The 23,553-nt window shown below is 43.6% G+C and overlaps 9 protein-coding genes across 9 annotated transcripts; 4 read left to right on the forward strand and 5 right to left on the reverse strand.

Moving 5' to 3' along the window:
* Positions 1–4,598: 4,598 nt before the first annotated feature.
* Positions 4,599–4,908, reverse strand: O0I10_004257 (uncharacterized protein; the record flags this gene model as incomplete). Its single annotated transcript, XM_058484318.1, has 2 exons — positions 4,599–4,811; positions 4,867–4,908. 2 exons carry the CDS (start codon positions 4,906–4,908, stop codon positions 4,599–4,601), a joined length of 255 nt encoding a protein of 84 aa, XP_058344943.1.
* Positions 4,909–6,547: 1,639 nt separating this feature from the next.
* On the forward strand, positions 6,548–6,868 carry O0I10_004258 (uncharacterized protein; the record flags this gene model as incomplete). The annotated part of the gene is made up of 2 exons (XM_058484319.1): positions 6,548–6,775; positions 6,824–6,868. The coding sequence occupies 2 exons, from the start codon at positions 6,548–6,550 to the stop codon at positions 6,866–6,868; spliced, it is 273 nt and encodes a 90-aa protein (XP_058344944.1).
* A 2,383-nt stretch (positions 6,869–9,251) lies between these two features.
* On the forward strand, positions 9,252–10,712 carry O0I10_004259 (uncharacterized protein; the record flags this gene model as incomplete). The annotated part of the gene is made up of 4 exons (XM_058484320.1): positions 9,252–9,422; positions 10,283–10,329; positions 10,391–10,505; positions 10,596–10,712. The coding sequence occupies 4 exons, from the start codon at positions 9,252–9,254 to the stop codon at positions 10,710–10,712; spliced, it is 450 nt and encodes a 149-aa protein (XP_058344945.1).
* Positions 10,713–11,810: 1,098 nt separating this feature from the next.
* O0I10_004260 (uncharacterized protein) lies at positions 11,811–14,749 on the reverse strand (the record flags this gene model as incomplete). Its single annotated transcript, XM_058484321.1, has 2 exons — positions 11,811–13,855; positions 13,924–14,749. 2 exons carry the CDS (start codon positions 14,747–14,749, stop codon positions 11,811–11,813), a joined length of 2,871 nt encoding a protein of 956 aa, XP_058344946.1.
* Positions 14,750–15,444: 695 nt separating this feature from the next.
* Positions 15,445–16,822, forward strand: O0I10_004261 (uncharacterized protein; the record flags this gene model as incomplete). The annotated part of the gene is made up of 3 exons (XM_058484322.1): positions 15,445–16,125; positions 16,185–16,479; positions 16,530–16,822. The coding sequence occupies 3 exons, from the start codon at positions 15,445–15,447 to the stop codon at positions 16,820–16,822; spliced, it is 1,269 nt and encodes a 422-aa protein (XP_058344947.1).
* A 111-nt stretch (positions 16,823–16,933) lies between these two features.
* On the reverse strand, positions 16,934–17,488 carry O0I10_004262 (uncharacterized protein; the record flags this gene model as incomplete). Its single annotated transcript, XM_058484323.1, has 1 exon — positions 16,934–17,488. The coding sequence occupies one exon, from the start codon at positions 17,486–17,488 to the stop codon at positions 16,934–16,936; it is 555 nt and encodes a 184-aa protein (XP_058344948.1).
* Positions 17,489–18,479: 991 nt separating this feature from the next.
* Positions 18,480–20,579, forward strand: O0I10_004263 (uncharacterized protein; the record flags this gene model as incomplete). The annotated part of the gene is made up of 1 exon (XM_058484324.1): positions 18,480–20,579. One exon carries the CDS (start codon positions 18,480–18,482, stop codon positions 20,577–20,579), a length of 2,100 nt encoding a protein of 699 aa, XP_058344949.1.
* A 9-nt stretch (positions 20,580–20,588) lies between these two features.
* O0I10_004264 (uncharacterized protein) lies at positions 20,589–21,422 on the reverse strand (the record flags this gene model as incomplete). The annotated part of the gene is made up of 3 exons (XM_058484325.1): positions 20,589–20,642; positions 20,702–21,174; positions 21,230–21,422. 3 exons carry the CDS (start codon positions 21,420–21,422, stop codon positions 20,589–20,591), a joined length of 720 nt encoding a protein of 239 aa, XP_058344950.1.
* A 241-nt stretch (positions 21,423–21,663) lies between these two features.
* Positions 21,664–23,368, reverse strand: O0I10_004265 (preprotein translocase, SecY subunit; the record flags this gene model as incomplete). The annotated part of the gene is made up of 5 exons (XM_058484326.1): positions 21,664–21,741; positions 21,806–22,815; positions 22,881–23,160; positions 23,239–23,306; positions 23,362–23,368. The coding sequence occupies 5 exons, from the start codon at positions 23,366–23,368 to the stop codon at positions 21,664–21,666; spliced, it is 1,443 nt and encodes a 480-aa protein (XP_058344951.1).
* Positions 23,369–23,553: the final 185 nt, after the last annotated feature.

The following is a 23,553-nucleotide window of genomic DNA, read 5'->3' on the forward strand; positions in this document are numbered from 1 at the left end:
GAAATTTTCAGGTTCGAGAGGGGAAATCTCAATATCAAAGTTTAATGTACAGTGTTCATGCATTTTACAAGTGGTGTCCGATCTTAATTTCCATTCTCAGCTTCTTCCCTCTTCCTTCCATTCACAAGTGTTGACCCATTCAAGTATACAACTACCACCTGCAAACGATTGTCCTGCTTCAACCCATCATGTCAATCCTACAATTGCCGTGATCCGATTGTCTTTGGCTGAATGGCAAGTCCATGGCGTGTACGCAGCCTTGTTGTCACTCTTCTACAACGCACGAATCTCTTGACACAACACCTTCTCTTGTGCACTCCTCTATCACCATCAAGCGTAACAGCATTCACTCCAGCAGTGTCTATCAGCGATGTCTTTACTCCATTGTCTCGAACAGCGTACTTTACTTGCAGCAACTTGCCTTACAGCCTTTTCTTACGTGAACAGCACGTAGCCATTGTATGGAAGCAGCTTTATTTACGTGTAGCAACTCGCTTTCGTGCATACGGATTCCAATGGATGATTCCATATCAGCTATCAAGTACAGCACGATTCAAGCAATCTTCGTCTGGTTGAGGTGCGTTGGAAAATAGAGATGGATCAACAGCAGGATGGGAGAGGAAGCATATCAGCAGCAATATTGGATTTGCGACAGTTATAATGGATGGATGGATGGGATCAAGTGCAGTGATGAGAAATCCTGGAATGTTTCTTTGGTTATTTGGCGCGTCGTCAACAGAAACGATGGATCATATCATATGAATGCGGCTGAGGATGATGATGGCGAGAGGTGTTTTACTGCCATGGATGATATTGGAGTACTCAAGTCAATGCACGCAACAGCTACTACTTTGCAAATCATGGATGAAGGATATCTACAACGGCGGCAAGCAAGAATAGAACAACACAATTATCCCTGTTACCTCTATCCAATTCTCCCGTATCTTATTCAATCTGCAATACTGTTCCCTTTATCGTGTTTACTTGATAAACATTCACACTACCATGATGCTATTGTTCGACTTTTTCATTGAATAAAACTTGGTCGCATATGAATCATAGCTGCCAACGATGCTTTACTCAAAAGAGCAAGGCACCATCCCGTTCCACCCATAGCAAATAAACATCCACCATATCAGTAGCTGCTGTCCTCAAGCGACCTTCTTGGGTAGGCGTCATCAGAGAGACACATCATGCACTGCAACAAATAAACCCGGTCTTGATGAAATAGCATACGCGAGAATATTGATTTGCCGAGAGAACGTCCAAGGTATCCATACAAGTACTTGAGGAATGAGATCCGTCATGACACCGATAAAAACATTGCTATGAAGATCCACCGATGCAGAGACGACTTGGCAGGTAGCTGTTTCCCAAAACCATGGAAACGGTATCCTTGACAACCACAACTATAAGATAGAGATCGCTTGCTTGCTTCTGAGAAACCCACCCAAATTCAAATGTTGATTTTCGACTTTCAATGCAATAGGATTCGCCACTGACATCTGTTAGGAGACCAAATGGATTCTGATGGCGCCAAAGAGCATGCGAAAATATAGCTTGATGGAATGATGGGCCTATAAAAATGCATATCACTAATTTATCTCTGAGGTAATGGTAACAATACTTAGCCAGTGTCATATGAGAATCCACGATGTTTGATGCCACCCAGTAACCAAAACACATTTCCTTGCTGCAGAGATGTCGACACAGTGACTAATTCTGATAGCCGTTTCTCCAAGCGATACTTGATGATGAATACCTTGAGAGATGGATAAACCTTGACAGCACCAAAAGGACACGTAACATTGTTGCTAGTTGCTGATGTGATACACCCATAGAGACATGCGCTGTAGAGTATTCTTGAAAGCAATCGCCCAGAAGAAGAACCACCAGAGGATGAAGTAAACGTTGTTGACACCAAAGATATGGACCCTATTGTTGCTCATTCCTGCTTCTTGCTTGGTTGCTGATATGATCCACCGATACAGGCATGCATATATGAGGATATCCATCGAAAGGATTGTCGACAACTAGAAACACAATCATAACGCTTGGCGACACCAAAAGATATAGAAGATGTTGCTTGTCGTTGCAGATGCTATAAAAGGAAGTGTCCAATAGGTGGTACAGTAACGAAAACCATCGAACGATTTAATAAGGCAAGCTGACACTGAAGGATGCTGTCGACGTTGTTCTTTGACCCTGACATGATTCACCTATAAAAGATGCACGGTAAACAGTTTCCCGAATCCATAGAACGATAATTAGCAATGACAGCTGCATCCATGAATATTCCAAAGGACCAAAATACAAGTAGTTTGCTGAATAGCACACATACTATAATAAAAGAGGGGGTTGGTTGGGATTGGTGCCAAAAAACGGATCATTCACTACTTACCATTGAATGATCCATATGAATAAAACCCTGTCGACATCCAATGATAGCTGCATCCATCAAGAATCCAAAGGGAACAAGACAAGTAGCTCGCTGAATAACTCACATGAAAGAGGGTGTTAGTAGGCATTGAAAGAAAGAATGGATCATTATTTACCAATGACAGCTGCATCCATAGAAATCCCAATGCACTAGAAGACAAGTAGCTTGCTGAATAGCCCACATACTATAATAAAAGAGGAGGTTGGCAGGCGTTGAAGAAGAGAACGGATTATCATTTACCAATGTAGCCATACGCACGAAAACATGTAGGCATCCGATGGCAGCTGCATCCATATGTAGAAATCTCAATGCACCAGAAGACATGCAGCTTGCTGAATATCTCACATACTATAATAATAGAAGAGGAGGTTGATTGGGATTGGAGCCAAAACACGGATCATCCACTATTTACCACTGATAGCCATATACACGAAAACATGTTGACATCCAATGACAGCTGCATCCATGAAAACCCAAAGAACCAGAAGACAAGTAGCTTGCTAAATAGTCCCCACACTATAATAAAAGAGGAGGTTGGTTAGGATTGGAACTAAAAAACGGATCATCCCATATTTACCAATGATAGCCATACGCACGAAAACAGGTTGACATCAATGACAGCTGCATCCATGAAAACTCCAAATGACCACGAGACAAGTAGCTTGCTGAATAGTCCGCACACTATAGTAAAAGAGGATGTTGGTAGGCATTGTAGAAAAGAGCGGATCATCATTTACCAATGATAGTCATATGCACGCAACCCTGATGATATCCAAATCCAGTCGGTTCTTTTCAATCGTCCGCTTGTTTATAAGGCCCGCTACGGTGGTACTCGGCTTGAAAGCGATGGAACGATACTTTATGGGCATTTGCAGTGAGAAGGTTGAGTAATATTGATACCACCAAAGATAGCATACTTACATGATGCCGAAGAGCCCTTACAAAGAGAGACAACGAGACAATCCTTGCTGCCCAAGACCACATGCAAATCGAGAAAGCATTGTGCATCGAAAAGCCCAAACCAGATCCTAGCTGCGGAGTGACGTACATATGGCTAAAGAGCGATGTGAATGGCAATCGTTTTTCATTGGAAATCGAATGCAGCTTGACGATGAATGCCTTGAGGAGATGCATAAATGACCTTGGCAACACCAAAGATGTCAACGCGGTTTCTCATTGCTTGTTGATGACATGATCCATCCATAAGACACGTATAGTTGTAGAGATGCATCAAAGGAATCGCCAACAGAACCACCAAGGAATAGAAAGGTTGCTGATATCAAAGATATACCCAAGTTGTTCCTTGCTGCTGATGTGATCAATCGATAAGAGACCTTCATTTCAGGATGCCCACCAGTGCCGATAACGAGAAGAACCAGATGATGGGATAAAGCTTGATATGGATGTTGTTACTTGTTGCTGATACAATCCACCCACAAGAGACTTGCATTGGCGGACACTCTTCAGAGAAATCGCCCGTTGCTTGGTAACCAACCACCAGAAATGAAATAAAGATTGACAACACCAATAGATAAACGCGCTTTTCCTCATGGCTGACATGATTCACCTATAAAAAAGATGCACCATAAACAATTGTCCAAACTCATCCAACAATATAGCAATCATAGCTGTGATCTTGTAAACTCCAAAGCACCAAAAGACAAGTAGCTCTCTGCAATGGTCCCTCTAAATAATAATGGTAGGCGTTTCAGCAAAGGTCCCAAAAAGCATGAGAGTCATACATACCTGAGCCATGGTGATCACAAGGAATTGCAACCAAATACACCATCCGAAGGCAATACAATAATCAATCTGCAGCGTCAAGGTATGCCACCATATGTACTATACTCTCATTGGATCCTGAAATTGGCATCATAAGAGATATCCACCTTCTCTCTGTAGGCAAGGAAATCAATAGCCGTACTTGGATGGAGGCCGTGTGCACAGCGGATGCCTTTTCAAATTGGCCTTGCCATCGCATCTTGAGTCACACTGTTTCCGGGCCAAAATTCCCCAGGAGAGCACAGTACTATACAATGACATCCTTGACGTGCAGCCTTGATAATAATAGTATTGCCGGAAGAGGCTCGGCCACTGTATGGTGTTTGGTAAGTTCACCTGCTGAATCCAACCAATCCCGGAATGATGCACTGTACCTCTAGGTATTCCCAATACCATTGTTGCTGCAAATAACCTGGTATTCATGCGATCCAGTAGATGCTGCTGCTGTTTCATTGTAAGGCTTGTTAATTAACATGTTTTGCTTTGTATACCCAATGCCATGCATACCATTGAGCCAACCATACAGCATTCTTGCTTTGAGGTCCTTAACTTGTTGCTGCCACAGGTACCATAAACCAACGTGTCCAAGCTACAGTAAATGAAGTGTAAGGTAACAATAGCATTCGCTTTTCATGTCGACATACCCATAGTAACAATAGGTTGCGACCCTCCTTGATGACAACCATGGAAAGCATACACACGACACACGACGCCCCCTTTGAATCTCGTATGAACGCGAGAACAGCAAACTACACGTGAACTTTAGAACCACAATGTCCAACTTGAATAATAAAGTAATGCAGCGATGGAACGTACATGTTGTATTGCTGTCGACTTGAGTCATGGGCAGATCGCGCGTACTTGTTGTTGAATGTCTGCAACTGGAAAGTGTCGCCATTGAGCACAATGTTCACCCCAATGAACGCTGTACATTGTAAGAGATAACACCAATTAACGCGTTGTAGTTTGTAAATGGAGAAAGCTTACCTTTTTTTGTGAAGTAGAAGTGAAGAAGAGTGGTCTCTTTGTTCCTCCTGTTCGCTCCAATTCGTGCACTCCATGCCACCCCGCTTGCTACAGCTATTACTGTTTATACGTAACCTCAACAATATCCTATGCTCTTAGCTCCATAAGAATGACCACTGCTCAAGTCTTCGATTGAGAACAGCCCTCGTAATTAAGCTATTAGGTCTGTGCGCATTACATGAATCCGTCAATGGGTTATGCAACTCCACTCCTGAACCAACTTGTGTAACCTATTATGTAACCCCCTTACCAAATATGATATCTCGCTTTCCACCCTTCAATTTGCTGTCCCCCTTTCAATGCAGAAAACAACCAAGTGATCTACCCCTTGCACATCAGAGCTAATAGTAGGATACCCAAGTATTATGTTGGATCCAATTTTCATTTAATAAAAAGTCGAAGAACACGTAGACACGGTATTGTGGATGTTTATCAAGTAGATACAAGATACATAAGGGAAAAATATATCCAAATTGAATAGGCTATGGGCGAAGCACAGTATATAGTCACCAGGGATAATTGCGTCATCCTTTTCTTGATTGCTGTCGCCATGATCACCTTTCATCCATGGTTGCAAAGTAGGTGCTGTATGCTTTGGCTCCAGTATCCCAATATCTTCATCCATTGCTGTGAAACACCTTCTTTCGTCAAAGATCAACAGATGTGGTTTTTGGATTGAAAAGGGGAATAGGAATTTGAAGGTGGGAAGGCGAGATTGGATTAGTGACATCATTGTATGGATCAGGGTGCTTTTGTTCTTTTGTGGCATTTTGCACTCGTTTAAACTTCCTAATGCACATGCTAATAAACAAAAGGCAGTGGCAATTATTGAACGCTTGCATTGCAAAGATTATTGGTTGTTACGTAAGATTGGTTCATTGTAAGCTTAAACCATTATGTTCAAGAAAGAGTGAGCTTGGCACGAGCACATTGACAAGCCATGCTCATCTATGCCAATTTTCATCTAGCCTATCTTATCCAACCCTACATAAGAACGAACAATGCCATACGTGCTATCATAGGCGGACCTTACTATAGGCGTAATATAGGGGTCAATATCCATCATGCACTCCCACCAATAGGATCTACCCTTCAACTCGGCTAGTTACACAAACACACCCCTCTGCATCCTTGGTGTCAAGCTACTTGACAATGAACAAAGACCACTTCTCATATAGCATCACCCTTACAGCATATGTAAAACATAAAGCTGCCTGTATCTCCAAACTTTACAATCAAACGTGGGCTCTTTAATAGATCAACGTGCTCGTCGGGGTCAAAGGAATCTTGTGTCAAACTATGAAGTCCATCGTGGCCATTCCCAGATTTCGCAATGTCGCCACCAGCCAAACTGGATCCGGGGGTCGACCTCTTCGACGACGACGACCAAAAAATATTTTTTGGGCTGTTTGCGACATTGAACGCGAAACTTTCACACAAGGTGCTGTTGGCCAAGCCGAGCCCATTGCTCTATTCAAAACCCCACGTTTCATTGTAAAGTTTGGAGATACAGGCGCCTTTATGTTTGTAAGTGTGATGCTATAAGAAGAGTGGTCTTTGTTCATTGTCAAGTAGGTGGACCCTGGCAGAGCAAAAGATGCAGAGGGTCGTGTTGTGTAACACAGCTACTTTTGCATGAATGGAAGGGTCAATGTATAATTACTTTATGGATCATCTAGGAACAGGCATGTATTGCTAGCTAGCGGCCACTTTTATCCAATCATCATTGTTGCGAGATCCACTGCATGGGAACGATGCCCCTGCTCTAGGCATTCATTTCCACGATTAAAGTAGGTTGATCCGAGCTGATTTGACTGAGCTGCGGTCAAAGAGATTACATCACTCTGGACATAGAGCACGCTCGATGTAGCTCAACCGATGTAATCTTGTGTGAGCGTAACTCAACCAAATCAGCTCGGATCAACCTATTTTAATCATGGAAATGAATGTCTAGAGCAGGAGCATCGTCCACCTACAATAGAACGCACAAAAGTTGGGAATGCACAAAAGTGGCTATTAGCTGCCAATGTATGACATAAAAGTGAGAGTTGCGTACCTTTCATGCATTGTCCCTGAAGTCCTGACTTTTTAGCTGAGTTACCCAAAGAGGTCCTTCTGCATCTTTGGCTCTCCAGAGTCTAGCTACTTGGCAATGAACAAAGACCACTTCTCATGTAGCATCACGCTTACAAACATAAAGGTACCTGTATCTCTAAACTTTACAATCAAACATGGGGTTTTTATTAGAGCAATGGGCTCGGCTTGGGCAACTGCACCTTGGGTGTAAGTTTCACTATCAAGCTTGCCAATCCCAGATTTCGCAATGTCGCCACCAGCCAAACTGGATCCAGGGGTCGACCTCTTGAAACTTTTTTCGACGACCAAAAAATATTTTTTGGGCTAGTTGCGACATTGAACGTGAAACTTTCACACAAGGTGCTGTTGGCCAAGCCGAGCACATTGGTCTATTAAAAACTCCATGTTTCATTGTAAAGTCTTGAGATATGGGCGTCTTTATGTTGTGTGCGTGATGCTATATGACAAGTGGTCTTTGTTCAATGCCAAATAGCTAGGCCCTGATAGAGCCAAATATGCATAGGGCGTGCTTGTGTAACGGAGCCATTTTGCATGATTGGAATGGCCAATGTATGATATCACATACACTCCCTATGATTGGCAGCTAACAGCCATTTCCTACTATTTCGATAAATCATGAATCCGGCGCTGTCCTGCTTTCCGACCTCCATAGTAAATCCCACATTGCACCCTCCCATTCAATATTTTCAAATGGAACATGAGGTCTCTTTTGGATCAACATGATCAGCATTGTAGCATTCACAGCTACAAGATACGCTAGTTTCACTGAGATTACGACATTACGATTATAGACGAGCTCATATCTTAGATACGAGATAGCTTTAGCGTAGTTTAGATGTATGTGTATAAATACAAGTGTTGTCGACGACCCGACAACGATGGTCTTTTTCCACTATCTCTCTTGACTGTAAGTAAGACGATCTTCATGTATCCCATTTAGTAGCTTGCTACCCTTATTCATCTACGATTGATATGGGACCTGCAATGCTAGAAGCATGTCCAAGAGCACCTTGTGTGAAAGCTTGAGGTGCGAGATGGGCAATCTCATAATCAAGGATTGATGTACAGTGTTCATGCATTTATACAAGAGGTGACCTACCAATTTAATTTCCACCTCTTCCACCCCTAGCATCTTGCCTCTTCCTCTCATTCTCAATTATTGCCCCATTCAAGTATACAACTACCACCTCCGAACGATTGTCCTGCTTCAACCCATCATGTCGATCCTACAACTGCCTTGATCCGATTACCTTTGACTGAATGGCAAGTCCATGGCGTGTACACAGCCTTCTTGTCACTCTTCTACAACACACGCGTCTCTCGATACGACACGCTCTCTTGCACGATCCTCTGCCACGATTAACCACACCAGTATTCATTGCAGCTGTTACCATTAGCAAGGTCTCCAGTGTCTCAATCAGCGTTTTTGCCTTGCAGCCTTTTTCACGTGAACAGCAGCTAGCCATTGTACACAAGCAGCTTTATTTACGTGTAGCAACTTGCTTCAATACGTACGGATCTTCTGGATGGGATGCCATATCAACTATATAGTACGCTGCAATACAAGCACTCTTCGCCTGGTTGAGCTGCGATGGAAAATGACCAAGAAAGAGATACATCAACCGCAGGATGGGAAAGGAAGCATATCAGCAGCGATCACATGGCTCTTTTAAACCAACGTATTGGATTTGCAATGGTTATGGATGGATGCAATCAAGGACATTGGCGTCCTGGAATGTTGCTTTGGTTACTTGGCGCGTCATCAGCAGGAAGGATACATCACGTCATGTGGATGCGGCCGAGAATGATGATGGATAGGCTGGCATTGTTGAGAAGACTTATTTTTTCACGAGAAGCAGTTTACATCCATGGATGGGGGATTGGAGTACTCGATTTTTTTCGGATAATGGAGCAGAGGCATGGTATGAGCTTATGGTTGGAAGCACTTGACAGCATAGAATTGATTGTATATCCTTATCTACAAGATTCATCGACACAAACACGAAGGCACATGAGGCACCGACTCTGGTCTTACTTGAAGCTACTTATGCTGGATGGCATGGATGATTCTATAATGGTAAGGAGATGAAGGGAAGGATCAAGGATAGCTTCAAGGTCATTGTACATATCGCCTTGGCTGTATGGGATTGAAATGGGTCTGCTGGACGGGATGCTTCTGGATGGTGCATAGCTAGATGGTTTCAACATTGTAGCTAGCGGACGTTGACGTTTTTATAAAAGCACGTACTATGTACTGTAAACTATTGAACCATGATCCGTATGCTTATTGATGACAAAAATACAAACAAGGAAGGGAGGAATGTAATATCAGGTGCAATGGTGGATGCGCTTGGATAAGGACAGACACACAAATATGAAAAGTGAGGGCGAGAGAAGAACGCTACTGCTGGAAAGCATTGCCTGAATTATTGGATATACTACGAGGGTCATACAACATTTGAGCGGGCCCTGTCATTATCTGCACATCTGCATCCAATGCTTAAATCACGACACGACAAAGAATTGTCCTATGCAACAAGGGCATAAACCCAACATATTAGAAGACCGCAGACTGGTACAAACGTTGTTGTTACCCAAGCAATGATGACCTTGTCATAGCAACATGTGCACCATACATTACGATGGATGATGCTATTATATCGGAGGAATAGATTAGACATGGACCCTATGTTGCACAAATGGATGATTGCTGAAGGTCAGCTAAAGAGTGCACGGACCATGTTGTCAAGGAGATTGCATTATTGTCGGTGAGTTAAAAGGCTATTACCATCATTGTCTGCACGTATAGATGGCCATCAGAGTCGTTTTATTAATACAAACAACAGCTAATGATATCTCTGTTGCGTTCATGTCAAGACGATGCATGCTATCCAGAGGCACGTGCCTCGATCGACATTTGTATGGTATCGCGAGCAGGAGCAGGGACGAAAACACGGTACACTGCAAGATACCACTAACGCGAGGTATGGACCACAGCGATAACGATACGAGGACAAGCGAATTAAAATAGCTGTAATCACAAAGGCAGCTCGAAGGCCATTGGCAACGTTCTCCATTCCAAGCGTTCTTGATTCCAAAGCAACAACAACAACAAACTGCGCGATTCCAACGCGACTCTATTGCCATGGCAACACAGCTAGTATGTCTCAACATTACACTCTTTTATTGCTAAGTTGAACGTCTAGATCTTGAAAAGCTATTATCTCCTTTGGCTTACACCTCTTTTCAGGATCCACCTTCGAGGAGCACCAACACGGCAGCCCATTTCAAAGGCGTTCCACTGATCAACCAATGTCCATTAGCTCTCGATCAAGCTCCCAATCGTCCAACACGACGAGCTTCATAGACACTTTAACCAACACGCAACTTATACACATAAGAAGTTATTATACGAGTTATTAAAGAACACTCATTTTATTTGATAAACAAAGACAAAGTAGACAAAGTTATTATGAAACAACCTCTTTTATTGAAAACAAAGAACGACAAGCTAGCTAGTGTGCGGCTGTTAGTTTCCTTGAGCCAAAAGATCCAAGTACTTACGGAGATGACCAACGTGAAGGTCACCGCACATCCATGTCCCCTCTCCACACGGGGCACCTTCTGCGTGTGTCAAACGAGGTGATTGCAAAGTGAGGGGGGCAACTCTACAACCAGGTGGAGTTAACCGCAAAATACTCTCAGAGCAAAATACTCTCAGAGTAAAAGCGTTGGGTACCTCCCAGGTTGCCTGGCACTTAAAGAAAAGAAAAAAAAAGAATGCTGCGGCGTCTGCTGCCCTCTTTATATTGCTTTCAAACGGCGTTTGAAAATCGTTCGCGGTTGTGGAATCCCTAGGTCATGTGATTTTTCGCCATCGTTTGTTAGTCGTTGCTATTGAAGATAAACGCCCGCTGGACCATTTATTACTCACCTCGACATCCCAGCATAACATGATCACATCCAACGTGTTGTGCTGTATTATTCCTTATTGGAAGGCCGCCGTGGTGATATACGCTGCATAATAATAGTGCTTCGACAAAATTCAGACGCTCTTTTCAGCATCGATATCATCACGACAAATTAATGTGGGTGGTATTGGTGGCAACCATGCCAGATTTGCTAATTGACGTCTTTTATTATAGAGATGATGATGATGACTATAGCGAGATGATTATAGATGATGAAGACGACAATGGCAAAGTAGCTTGAAACACGCGTGCATTGATTACCTTCTACTACTTAGCTAGCTTATTCCCTTCTTGCTCTCAAAAGAGATAAATACAGTGGCTCCGTTATCAGACTCATAAGAAATATGATTCAACAATGCTAGTTGGGAGGTACCTGTAACTCAGCATTTTACAATCAAACGTGGGGTCTTTGATAGAGTGACCACTCTCAAATGTAACCAGCATTTCCATGGGGTATAAAAAGCGAGTTTATATATAAACAGATGCTATGGTTTTTAGCTATTGAAATCCAAAATGGTTCGGGCTTGATTCACTTTTTCCTTGGAAAGGCGTCCCAAACATCGATCAACCAATGCCTGCAGGTCACCACGAAGGTCGCCTTCACTCTCCACTGCTTGGCTTAGGGATCGTAGTGATTCGTAAAAGAGCGGTTGTGTCGTCAATTTGGTGCGCCATATTTCTTTCAAAGGACTCTCTCCAGGTTCATCTTCCATCACAGTTTCAAGAAATGATATCGCTCGTTGGCTCAACAATATTAACAAATGCCGTGCCGAATACTGTGTTTGCTGTTGCCGCTGCTTCTGTTGTTGTTGTTGCTTACGTCCTTTCATCTTTTGCCATTTGGAAGCTTGCTGTTTCCTCGATGTCGTCACTTTACGCTTCTTGTTTCCCATCTTTTGCTCACTCCCTGAATCCCATTCCTGTTCAAGCATTGCTGGTGGTGGTGGTGGTGGTGGTGTTGTTGTCTTTGGGTAGTATTCTGGATGGTTGTGCGCGAATTGTAATTCTTCACCAATTGAAAGTAGAATGCTGATGATAATAAATACAACTTCATCGTCTCGGTCGTCGTCGACTTTGCTGTATTGTTCATGTGATCGCGAAAATAAATCAAACAACGTCTCGATTTCGGGTACGTCTCCAATCATCATCAATTCCATCATCGTTTTTGAAAATTCATGTTGATTCGTTGAGGTTTGCTGATCATGTTGGATGCCAATGTTGATGAATTGCTCAATCATTTGTTTGATCTGGGCAGGGGCTTTGTCGTACAAGCCAATGAGCTGAAATACCCACTTTTTGGAAACCGAAAATAGGGTGCCATTGTCCTTGAGCCATTGACGTTCCCATTCAGTCACCAGCCTTTGTGTTTTGACCTTGTCACGCAATTGTACCATCTCATGTAATAAAGACACCATCCCAAGATGTTGAACCGAAAATACATTGTGCTGAGTTGTCACGTGCAAAATCTCAAAAGCTGAGGGAGGAATGATGTCGCTGCCATTCAGTGATGTGCCGAGGAAAAATTCATATGAATCAGCATCGCTTAGCATACGATGAAACAATTGCAATGCCACTGAATCCTCTTTTGATTCGCTCACCATGGTTACAACAGGGCCCATAAAATGATTGGCAAACCAGGCACGAGAATCGGTGCTGTTGAGCTCTGTGCTCGGCATCACTTTTTGAAGCTTCCTGAGGAGATTGTCGATAAAGTGTTTGGACCTGGTTTCCAATAAATGGTTGATCAAAAGCTGTGTCGATAGCTGTGGATATCCCTGAAAGTACTTGATGATGACTTTGCTGCATTTGGATTGCTGAAGAAACCACGACCAACGCTCATCAATGATCGTTTTCAAAATGACAGGTACAACGTCCATGGCCAAGTCCACCATCCTTGTACTTCCAAGCACCCATTCCATGAGTCTGCCATAGGGAGATGATTGAGGCTTGGTATGATTGCACTGCTCAACGAGCCAACCAACATACCATACCGCAATATCCGGATGTACATTTTCAATGCACGAAACGATCCAACCATAAGCTGCTTTGCTGCTAGATAATCGCTCAAGCATTCGACAACATCCGCGTAAAAGTGCTGGATTGCCATAGCCAACATAGCGCGATACATTGATCTCGGCGCCGGCTGTGATGTTGTATCCATTGGTGTCGCTCATTTCATCAGCACGTCCACTCCATCCTTTGAAATACTCAATGAAGGCGTAATAGGGCGATGCACGTTGGTGATACTTGATCTTCCCCAAAATCTCCATAAATGTGTCAAGGATCACATCCTGTTGGTTTCCATAAGGATCACGAGTTGTCCAATAGGCCACAAGCGCATCAAGTATTCTTTTGTTGTCGGTGGGATACTGTGATTTGAGGAGCGTTTGCAAATACATATTAAACTGTGTCTCGCCAAGCTTTTTGTATTCGTTCATCCATATCAGTATAGCCTTCTGCAGCAGCTTCATCTTGGCAACGGCGTCTCCTGGAAGCGATTCCTCCACGATTGGGTTCAATAATGGATTGTCTTGTTGTACTATATGAGAAAAAGAGAGAGATAGGTTAGGTAACTATGATACCATTCATGTATATCAATGAACTTACTTGAAGCTTTTTCTGTATCAAGAATCCTTTTCAAGATTTGGCAGCTTGTAGGGAATTCAGAAAGAGCACGATTGGACGTGAGTCGAAGAGTGGCATAAGCAATGACGCATTCATCAGTAGTGAACGAGGGTCGCCACAAGACATTGCCCAGCTTTTCATCGATTTGATATAACAAAGACATTTGCTGTTCCTTGAGAATGGTCACCATCGATTTGATACACTTGTTCCATCCATCATCATCTTCGTTGTTGCCAAGGATACCATTTAATGACTGAAAGAAGAACGACTTGGTGTCCTTTTTTTGGGTATCATCAACTGACCACAAATACAACCAGATGTGGCACATGATGGTGCTATGCTTGGCCTTGATGAATTCCACCAGCGATATTGCCCAATCCTCCAATGTCAATGTATCTCGTTGCGTCGCAATTGTCAACACCAATCCATACAAGTAGATCAGAATTGCTGGATCCTCTTTTTGTTGCAGCATACGCCATGTCATATCGGAAAGTCGTCGTGGTAGTTGAATCAGCCATCCAAATCCATGTCGTTGTAGTAACCCGTTTATGCATGTACGCAACGCTTCCACCACGATCGTCATAGTGTATTGAGATCCAAAAGCTTCGTCCGTATACTCGATTGATAATAAAATACGAACGAATACGTCAAAAAACTCATATGTGTCGTCCATGGCGTCAGGGAAAGAGAAGGTCGGATTGGTGATGCGATCGAGCTTAGTGCTGCTTTCTGATTGAGAGAGAATGCGTTGTAGCTCTTCAAGGTCCAAGCCCTGTGAGCCCTGATTGAGAAGGCTGCCGAGATCCATGAAGCAATGGTGAAAGAATGGAGTGGGTGGAAAAGAAAGAGAACGCGTCTCTATGTGAAGAAAGAGAGAAAAGTCGGACTGAATTTAGGGCACCCCACACAAGGCTCATGCATTGCACGCACCTGAATGAAAATACTTGGCCTATGATTGATTGATTGGCTATCTCTTTATTGACATCTTTGACATAAAAAGTACTATATATCCGTAGCGTTGTCTTAGATCGTGTGCCTCGTGTATAGAGTAAAAGCTTTTCTTGTTGATGATTTTTGGCTTATAGCAGTTCTTGTGAATCGTACAGTATGCTCTCGTTACTCAGTGAGCTGGATATTTGATTAGGAGGCACTTGGTAGTAAAAGGCATACCGGCAATAATACATACGCTTTCATGATTGGATTAAATTACCTATACTACCAAGAAGGTCTCCAGGTGGCTAATGTTTGTTGTTTGTAAACAAAGTGAAACGTTTATTGATTGATTGGATGCATGATGTAAACTACTTGACATCTCGTTTTGAACGGGCAACACAATGGAAAATGCCTAAATGGTTCAGAAGAATATTCGTTCGATGATCATGATGATGATAGTACGCCACAAAGAGATGGGATTCCTACCACCACGGTTTCGAATATGAGCGATGAGACACCGTTGCAGCAAACAAAAAGGTGTGGGTTGCTCGAAAAAATGACACGAGAGACATGGACTCGGGTAATTTCCATCTTTTCCTTTCCAACTTCCAAATGACAACCTTGGATAAAATGCTAAAGACAGTACTCGTACTGCAATTGATAATACTTCAGCGGGTATCAGCAGCTTCGTCAACAAAAGAGCAGCAGCAGCAGCAGCATTCAGGTCTTTCGGGTCAATGCGATTGTGGATACGTGGATGAACCGGTAGCGAATAGCAAGTTGCAAGATGCATCACGTGTGTGGACCGATATGTGGCATGTGGATTTTGCCAATGGTCAGGCGACCGAAACGATGAATGACCTATTTGTGGCGACGTACAATATTGAAGCCAAATATGAAGGAACGCATGATCGGACATTCACCAAAGACAATGTGTACATGAACCCATCTGGAGGTGGATTAGTGGTGGCTGTTAGCATCAATGGAGAAACGATGCATTGTGGTGGATTCGGTACACAACGAAACGATTTCTTATATGGTTCATTCCGTGCCAATATCAAGACGACGCCTGTCAATGGCACAGTATCAGCCATGTATTTGTACAACCCACAAGAGGAAATTGACATTGAAATTCTCAGCTCGGTTGCTCCCCCACAATCTTATTTCGCTATTCATCCAGGCTTATTGGAAGATGGCCATGCTTCTCACTTGACCCACGATAATCATCATCTTGGATATGACCCAACTGCAGTATGATAACACCCTTTTTTATTATGACTAGAATACTCAACATGCGTCTACGTATATAGGAATTCCACGAGTATCGTTTCGATTGGCTACCCAATCTTGCCATTTTCTACATTGACGGTGTCGAAGCACAGCGATTGACAACCAACATTCCTAAACTACCAAGCCGCTTCATGTTCAACCACTGGTCTGATGGCAATCCAAACTTTAGCATGGGTCCTCCCAAGGAGACAGCTCGAATGGAGATTATGAATATCACAGCCTTCTTCAACCATAGCCAAGTCGATCCTGCAAATGGTTTCAACACCGTGGTACCAGCATCCTGTCAAAAGACACAAAAAGCTTGTAGTGTGAATGGTATGTGTGAGAGATGGTAATCATGCGTGTCTATTTACAACGTCATACAGGGATTGCCGATTATCTTGCACAACAAGCATCCAACACCAGCAGTGCAACCAAGAATCCACTCACTCAAACTGCCCAATTTCCATCCAACGATGACGATAATGCCATCCCTTCCTCGTTCAGAGATCCACAATATGGCAAAGCAAATCCATCCTCTTCATCGTCGCTATCATCATCCTCATCATCCAATTCGGCTGGGTCTCTCATTGGTATCAATGCATACACATCATCCATTGCCATGGCGACCGTTGCTATCCTTTTCTTCGTTGGCGGGATGAATGTAATGTTTATATAGATTTATACATGGAAAACAAACAACAATAATTAAAAGCAAAATGATTCGGAAATTGTATACAAGGTTGGCTGATGTTGCTGGTGGGGTGGTGTCTTGGCATGTATGGAGGTTTTACTTTGAAGCTTTGCCTTTGCCCTTGACATCAGCAGTTGTGGTGGTAGGATTGGGATATACGGTGGAATGATATTGCTGTTGTTGTTGTGGATGAATGTTTGTGGAGGAAGCGGATGATGACGATGTTGATGAGGAAGAGCGGAAAGAAGGCGTGGGTACTTGTGAAATCTCAGGCGGGGGTGGTAGCATGAATGACGGGGTAGCGGTATGAGCAACTAGCATGCGTAAACGTTCAAGGGCAGACCATGTATGGGAGGAAGAGGACGAGGAGGATGAAGATCGATTCTTGTCATCATCATCATTGTTGAGCCATGCCATAAAATCAGAATTCAGTAAGGTTTCTGCATACATGCTATCGCCATCATCACCCATGGATAATTCAGGGTCATCTCGAAAACATGTGCTTTTTCGGTCTGCAGGCTTGTCATAAAACTCGCCAAGATCGTATTCGTAGTAGCGTGGTAACAATACGTCAAGAATCTTGTCACTGCGTTGCCATGATGATGTTGAACGTGGGAACTTTGCTGTAGAGGAAGAAGCAACTGCTGCCATAAAGAAATAGAAAAAGAGTAAAGGGAAAACAAGGATCGGCAAGAAAAAATATTACGAGACGTTAATATAAGCAAACGTGAAGGGGCTGATCCGGAGTTGCCCGGCAACAACACACCAATCGCATGGTGGTTTGTAGCCTCTCCGATTTTCATGTGTCAGAATAGTGTGAGAGAGAAAGCGCTGAAAAATAAACTTGCAAAGCATAAAAACGTATCGTATGAATTTTATGGCACACGCCATATTATTATTATGTGTACCCTGATTGCTCGTTACTCTATATCATTCCCGTGGATTTGCGGCACACTAGATATCTGTGTTGCGTAACAACGTGATGTGGTGTGTGCGTGCGTACCTGTTATTGCATTTACTTGATCCAGCATCACACCAAAAGTCTTCCCGAGCAATGACAACTATGATGCATTATGATGTGTGTGAAGCACATCATGATGATCGAGTGTGAATGCGTACGACATATACATCGTCAATACGCATATTTCCCATAATGCAGAAAAATGTAGTCCGCTAGCGCATGTGTATGTGTGACAACAATTGCATGCTTAAGCAAGTCTGCATATTCCAAAGGACACGACATTTGTTTACTGTTTGACCGGAAAAGGATGAATGACCATGGGAATTCTTTTTACTGTAACTGGAAACCTGAGACGTATCCTTTGTTGCAGGTCATTCCATGTCCTCCCCTTTCATTCAAAACATGCTTTCATTCTTATCGAAAGGAGAAAGTGGCTTACCTTTTGTTCTTTCTTAGCCGTCATAAGCAATATCAAATGACCATCATACACACAATGAGAAGACTAAGGAACAATGACTGCGTCACTTTTCGGAACGCATCCTTTACTGTAGCCGACGGAAGTTACCTTTTGTATTTCATCCGGGATCCCCCATGACAACAATAAAGAAGATTCAAACGAGAATTTAACATGCATCCACTCTTTCTTTTTCCTTTTTACTTCCCATACACTTTTTCTCTTAAATGGTGCATCGTTCGTCTTCACTTCATCGGCAAATGCCCACTGAACGCGATTTCTATGATAATGATTTGATTGAGCGCCGTCCCAACAAAAGCCGTAAACCACCTCGACGTCGTAAAAGTAATAGTAGCAAACGACGTCATTCATATTACAGAGATGATCATGCTTTGGAAGAGGATGACTTTTATTACTGGGACCCTTGGGCAGCAGCAATGGCGATGGAGGGTGCTGACAACGAATGGGAAGACTATATACCTCCAACGACATCAACAGATTATTACTATCCATATTACTTTGACGACAACAATCAACGAGAGATGAAATCAACAGCTAGTGTTCGGCGACACAAAAGCACAGGCACACAACGAATTCGTGAGCAACAACGAGTGCCCCAGCGACCGATGGAAAATGATCATCAGGTGCCACAAAGGTGGGCGGATATCATTATCAGCGATGAGCCATTAGATGAGCCAGTTTATGCTACTATGCAGCAACAGCAACAGCAACCACCGCAACAATCTATACCCGAAAGACGACGCACGATCCATGAGCCACGTGCACCACCTATTGTGGCACAAGATGTGCAGGGCGATGATGATAACAATGTATTCTTGGATAGCGCACAGTCACCTTTGCTACGTCGGCGACATTCCTTGTATGAACAACCAACGAATAGCCATAATCTGCTGATGAGTAGCCCTCCCATGACACAACAACAACAACCCATGACTGGCTCATCACCTTGGGTGTCACCCATACCAGCACAGATGAATATGATGCAACAACCTATGCCAAGTGCACCCATACCACCAGTACCACCAATGCCACCCGCACCCATGATACCCCCACATCATTCGTTCATGCCACCTCCAAGACCACCACCAGCATTGATGCAAATGGGCGTTGGACCCATGATGCATCCACAAATGACTATGCCCTTTAATAATCCCTTCAATGACCTTTTAGGACCAATGCCTCCACCCATGATGCATGGGGCACCTTTTGTCCCACCTTTTCGTCATCCTGCTGCATTTGGTCCACCTCCTCCACCACCACCACCTCCTCCACCTATTGGCCCTCCTCTTGAACAACCACCTCCTCCACCAAACAATCCACCACCTGCATCATCATCATCATCATCTCAACCGAAAGAAATCAAAAAAGAGGAACCCAAAGAAAAGAAAAAAGAAGAACCTAAAAAGGATGAAGAACCCAAAAAAGAAGAACCCAAAGAAGAACCTGCATCAGATACCAAGAAAGAAGATGCACCCAAAGAGAACACTGGTGAAGAAGAGAAAAAAGAAACATCGGCAACAACAGCAGCCGCTGAAGCAGCAGCAGGAGCCGTGGTAGCAGCAGCAGCGAATCGAGCCATGCATGGTGGTGGTGGTGGTGAATTACGACGTAGTAAATCGTTATTTGGTTGGTTTGATAAAAAGAAACCACCACCAGCTATTGTGGATAGATCACGTTGGGATCCATCAGCAGTCATGTCTATAACCGATGCTGCTTATCGACCTGCAACTCGTGCTGTCAAGAATAGTCTTTATCCAGCGGGTCATCCTTTGAATGAACATCTTACAACAACAACGGGACCATCCACATCCACATCATCATCAGCATCATCCGTATTATCTCGTAAAGAATCCACTCGATTAAATAACAAGGCACAACGATTGCGTACACGAGGTTTTATTTGGTGTTATCGACCTATGCATCATGACGTTGCTGGTGATACAGTGGTGTGGGCTGCATTTGATGTAGCTAACCAAGATAGACTTGATCCCTATATTCCTGCCGTCATCCATCATCAGCCGTTTCATGGTGCTCCACTCGTCAACTTGGGTAGTGAGCCTGAATTGCCGGGTCTTACAATGGTACGTCCACTGGATGGTATTGGCTTTCACTACAAGAGTGCCCTCTCGTCGCGACCCGTCATGCTTGAAATTCGTTGCCTTCCCAATGACAATAATCTCATGGTACGTCAACCACCACCACAAGCTATGCCGCCCATGGATACTGCACCGCCTCTATCATTTGCATCGAGTTCATCATCCGGTGGTGGATTAGCTGGAAAATTGTGGAACGCCATTGCGAAATAAAAAGATTGTTCAATCCTTGCTGTACTTTTGTTGAAGTTCTTGAACCTTTTTCATTTGCTGATCCTATGTATGACCACCCAATGTATCAATACATATAGAGTTACCCCGATATGAATACATACCTTGATGTACTTTTCAATGTCAAATACAAAAGGCTGATTTCCAAAGTTGACAACCACGGATTCCCCCGGTGAATTCAAACCAATGCATGGATGTAGATCAATCCCAAATCGTACAGCATGAAAAGCTCTTCCAATAAAGCGGCCGTTCTTTGTGTAAAAGATATCACGACGCTGCATATCAATGCCACATCCAATCACATCCAATACGGTGTATCCTGGTCCAAAGGGCAACCCTTGATCATTGCCGCTGTTGCCATCGAAAGCACGGCCATCGTCGGCATGGTAACCCCACGTATCAGTCCCCCATCCTGGTAATTGCTCAAGGTCGGCTTGATCAGAACATACGCCAACAACGATAAAGCCATGTCGTCCTGCATCCATCACTTTGGCTTCAAAGTAAAACACGTCGCATAATTCAGGTATCGGCCTATTCGATCGCACAATGCCAGCATAGTCGTCTGTACTGCCACCACCTAAAGATAACATCCCATATTACTATCTACATGTACAGTGTTGGATATTGCTTACCGATAGAAAACACATGCAGATTGCTGTCGTGAAGATCGAGGTTATACGACATGTCAAGCGCGTTGAGCTGTGTTGGTAATTCGTCGAGGGTGGAACAAAGAGAATGGGCTTCGCCATACACCGTATACTCTGCAATGTATCTTGGAACAACAGGAATATGGCGTCCTGATCGTCGCAACGTTTGCATTGCCATTGTGTGGAGGAAAAAGAATGCGGATCAACCGTTGAAGCTGGGAATTTCATCAAGCGTGAATAGGATCACGTGTTTTTGTAACTCAAATCAGCCAAGTGGTGGGATGCATGAAACATTATCAATGCAGTTTATTACATCTGTTTTTTTAAGGCAAGCTTTTTTTCTTTTCTAGTACAATTACATTAACATGATCTTTTTCTCTTTACTCCCTCTCTCAATTGATTTTTGGCAGGAACTGGGATTACAAGCCGCTACCGGCCATCATAGATTCCATGCCCATACCCGATTCCATCTGCTCGCGCATGATCATTTCAAAGTACTAATAAAGAACCACAATTAATATACACCATCCAAATTGGTATTCCAATTCCTTATCACTTTACCTGATAGATGATAGTGACGCAAAGCAAGATACCAGTACCCGAACCAATAGCACCAAGCATGTCAGCGAGAACTGAAATGGCACCAAGACATGCACCACCAAAGGAAGCAGCAACAGGAATGACACGCTTGAGTTCCTTGTACATGGACGAATCACGATAGCCGACAATGACAAGTTGTTGATCCTTGAGTTCACGTGCAACATCACGAGCAGAGGAGCCCGATACTTCAATCCAGGTCTTTGAGAGGAGAGCACACATGGTAAGGATGATGGTGATATAGACTGCAGTGTGGATAGGATCCAAAACAGCTTCAATCAAGCTGCGAGGAGGAGACAAGTAGTAGGCAATACCACCACGAGCAAACCATTGGTTAGATCCATCAAGAGGTTCCCATACACCAAGGGCACGAACAAGGACATTGGAGCCGAAACGCTTGTAGAGCATTTGGGAAATCATGAAAATGTTCGAGGTGATAGTGGATTGCAACATGATAGGCATGCTCGAAGTATAGAAGAGCTTGATGGGATAGCTAGCACGTTGACCACGAACACGGTTTGACTTTACAGGCAATTCAACACGGAAGCCTTGGAGGTAGGTAACAAGACCAAAGATGGCAAAGGTGGCAATCAAGTTCATCACGTTGGGAAGATGCGAACGGTAAAAGGCTTCCTTCAAAGCACGTGCCTTGCTCTTACGCGACACCAACAAGCGCACCAAGGCAATCAAGGCACCTTCGGGTTCATCACCACGACCAAGGTTGACGGTGGTAGGAGACAAGGCCTTCCAGAAGATAGTCTCGCAAATGTTGGTAGCAATAAACAAGTTGATACCAGAGCCAAATCCATAACCCTTTTGCAAAAGTTCATCCAAGAGCATGGTCACCAAAGAGGCACCAACCAATTGCAACACAAGAAGGACGCAAACACCAGCACCAATTTCCTTAGGGCTGCCATACAATCCAGTCAATACGGACACGGTAGCTTGGCCAATAGCGATCAATACAGCAAACACTAAGGGAGTCAAGGGGGATTAGCAAGCTATGAACAATGATGCCCAACCCATCCATACCACTTACACTTTTGAGCACCACTGAACAAGGCACGATCTTCCTTAAGGCTATAATCCACATGGATAAGATTGGCACCAGAGAGCAACTGCATAATCATGCCAGAGGTGACAATGGGCGTAATACCAAGTTCCATGAGGGTACCACGGTTGGAAGCCAAGATGACACGCATCCAGTATAAGGGATCAGATGAATCGGACGACATGATACCATACAATGGCACTTGCGACATGACGAGAAAGATGAAGAGCGTCACCACGGTCCATAAAGCGCGTTGATCAAATGGCACCTATTCCATAATACACGCTTACATGAGCATCCTCTTTCTTCCAATCCTCTTCCCTCTCTCTTTTTGTACTCGTTTTACCTTGCGATCGGGAGTAGCAATCTCGGGAAGGACAGCCATGAACGGCCGTACAAGATTAAGTGCCCTGACTATAAGACATATGCATGAGATATAAATTTGTATTGTTTGTTCGTATCAACTTACAACCCATAATGCTTGTTTGGTGGAGGGAGTAAGAGAGTAAAGTTGGGTGAGATGTGTGGGAGTTTGAAAAGCGCGTTGTCGGGAAATGAGGAGCATTTCATCCAGCAAAAGATGAACATTGTGGACCAATCAAATTGATCCAGGTTGTTGCCACGAGATGGTACACACCCCTCCCTTCTCTTGATACGCACG

Source organism: Lichtheimia ornata, assembly GCF_029851405.1.
Source record: "Lichtheimia ornata isolate CBS 291.66 chromosome Unknown scaffold00015, whole genome shotgun sequence".
NCBI lineage: Eukaryota > Fungi > Mucoromycota > Mucoromycetes > Mucorales > Lichtheimiaceae > Lichtheimia > Lichtheimia ornata.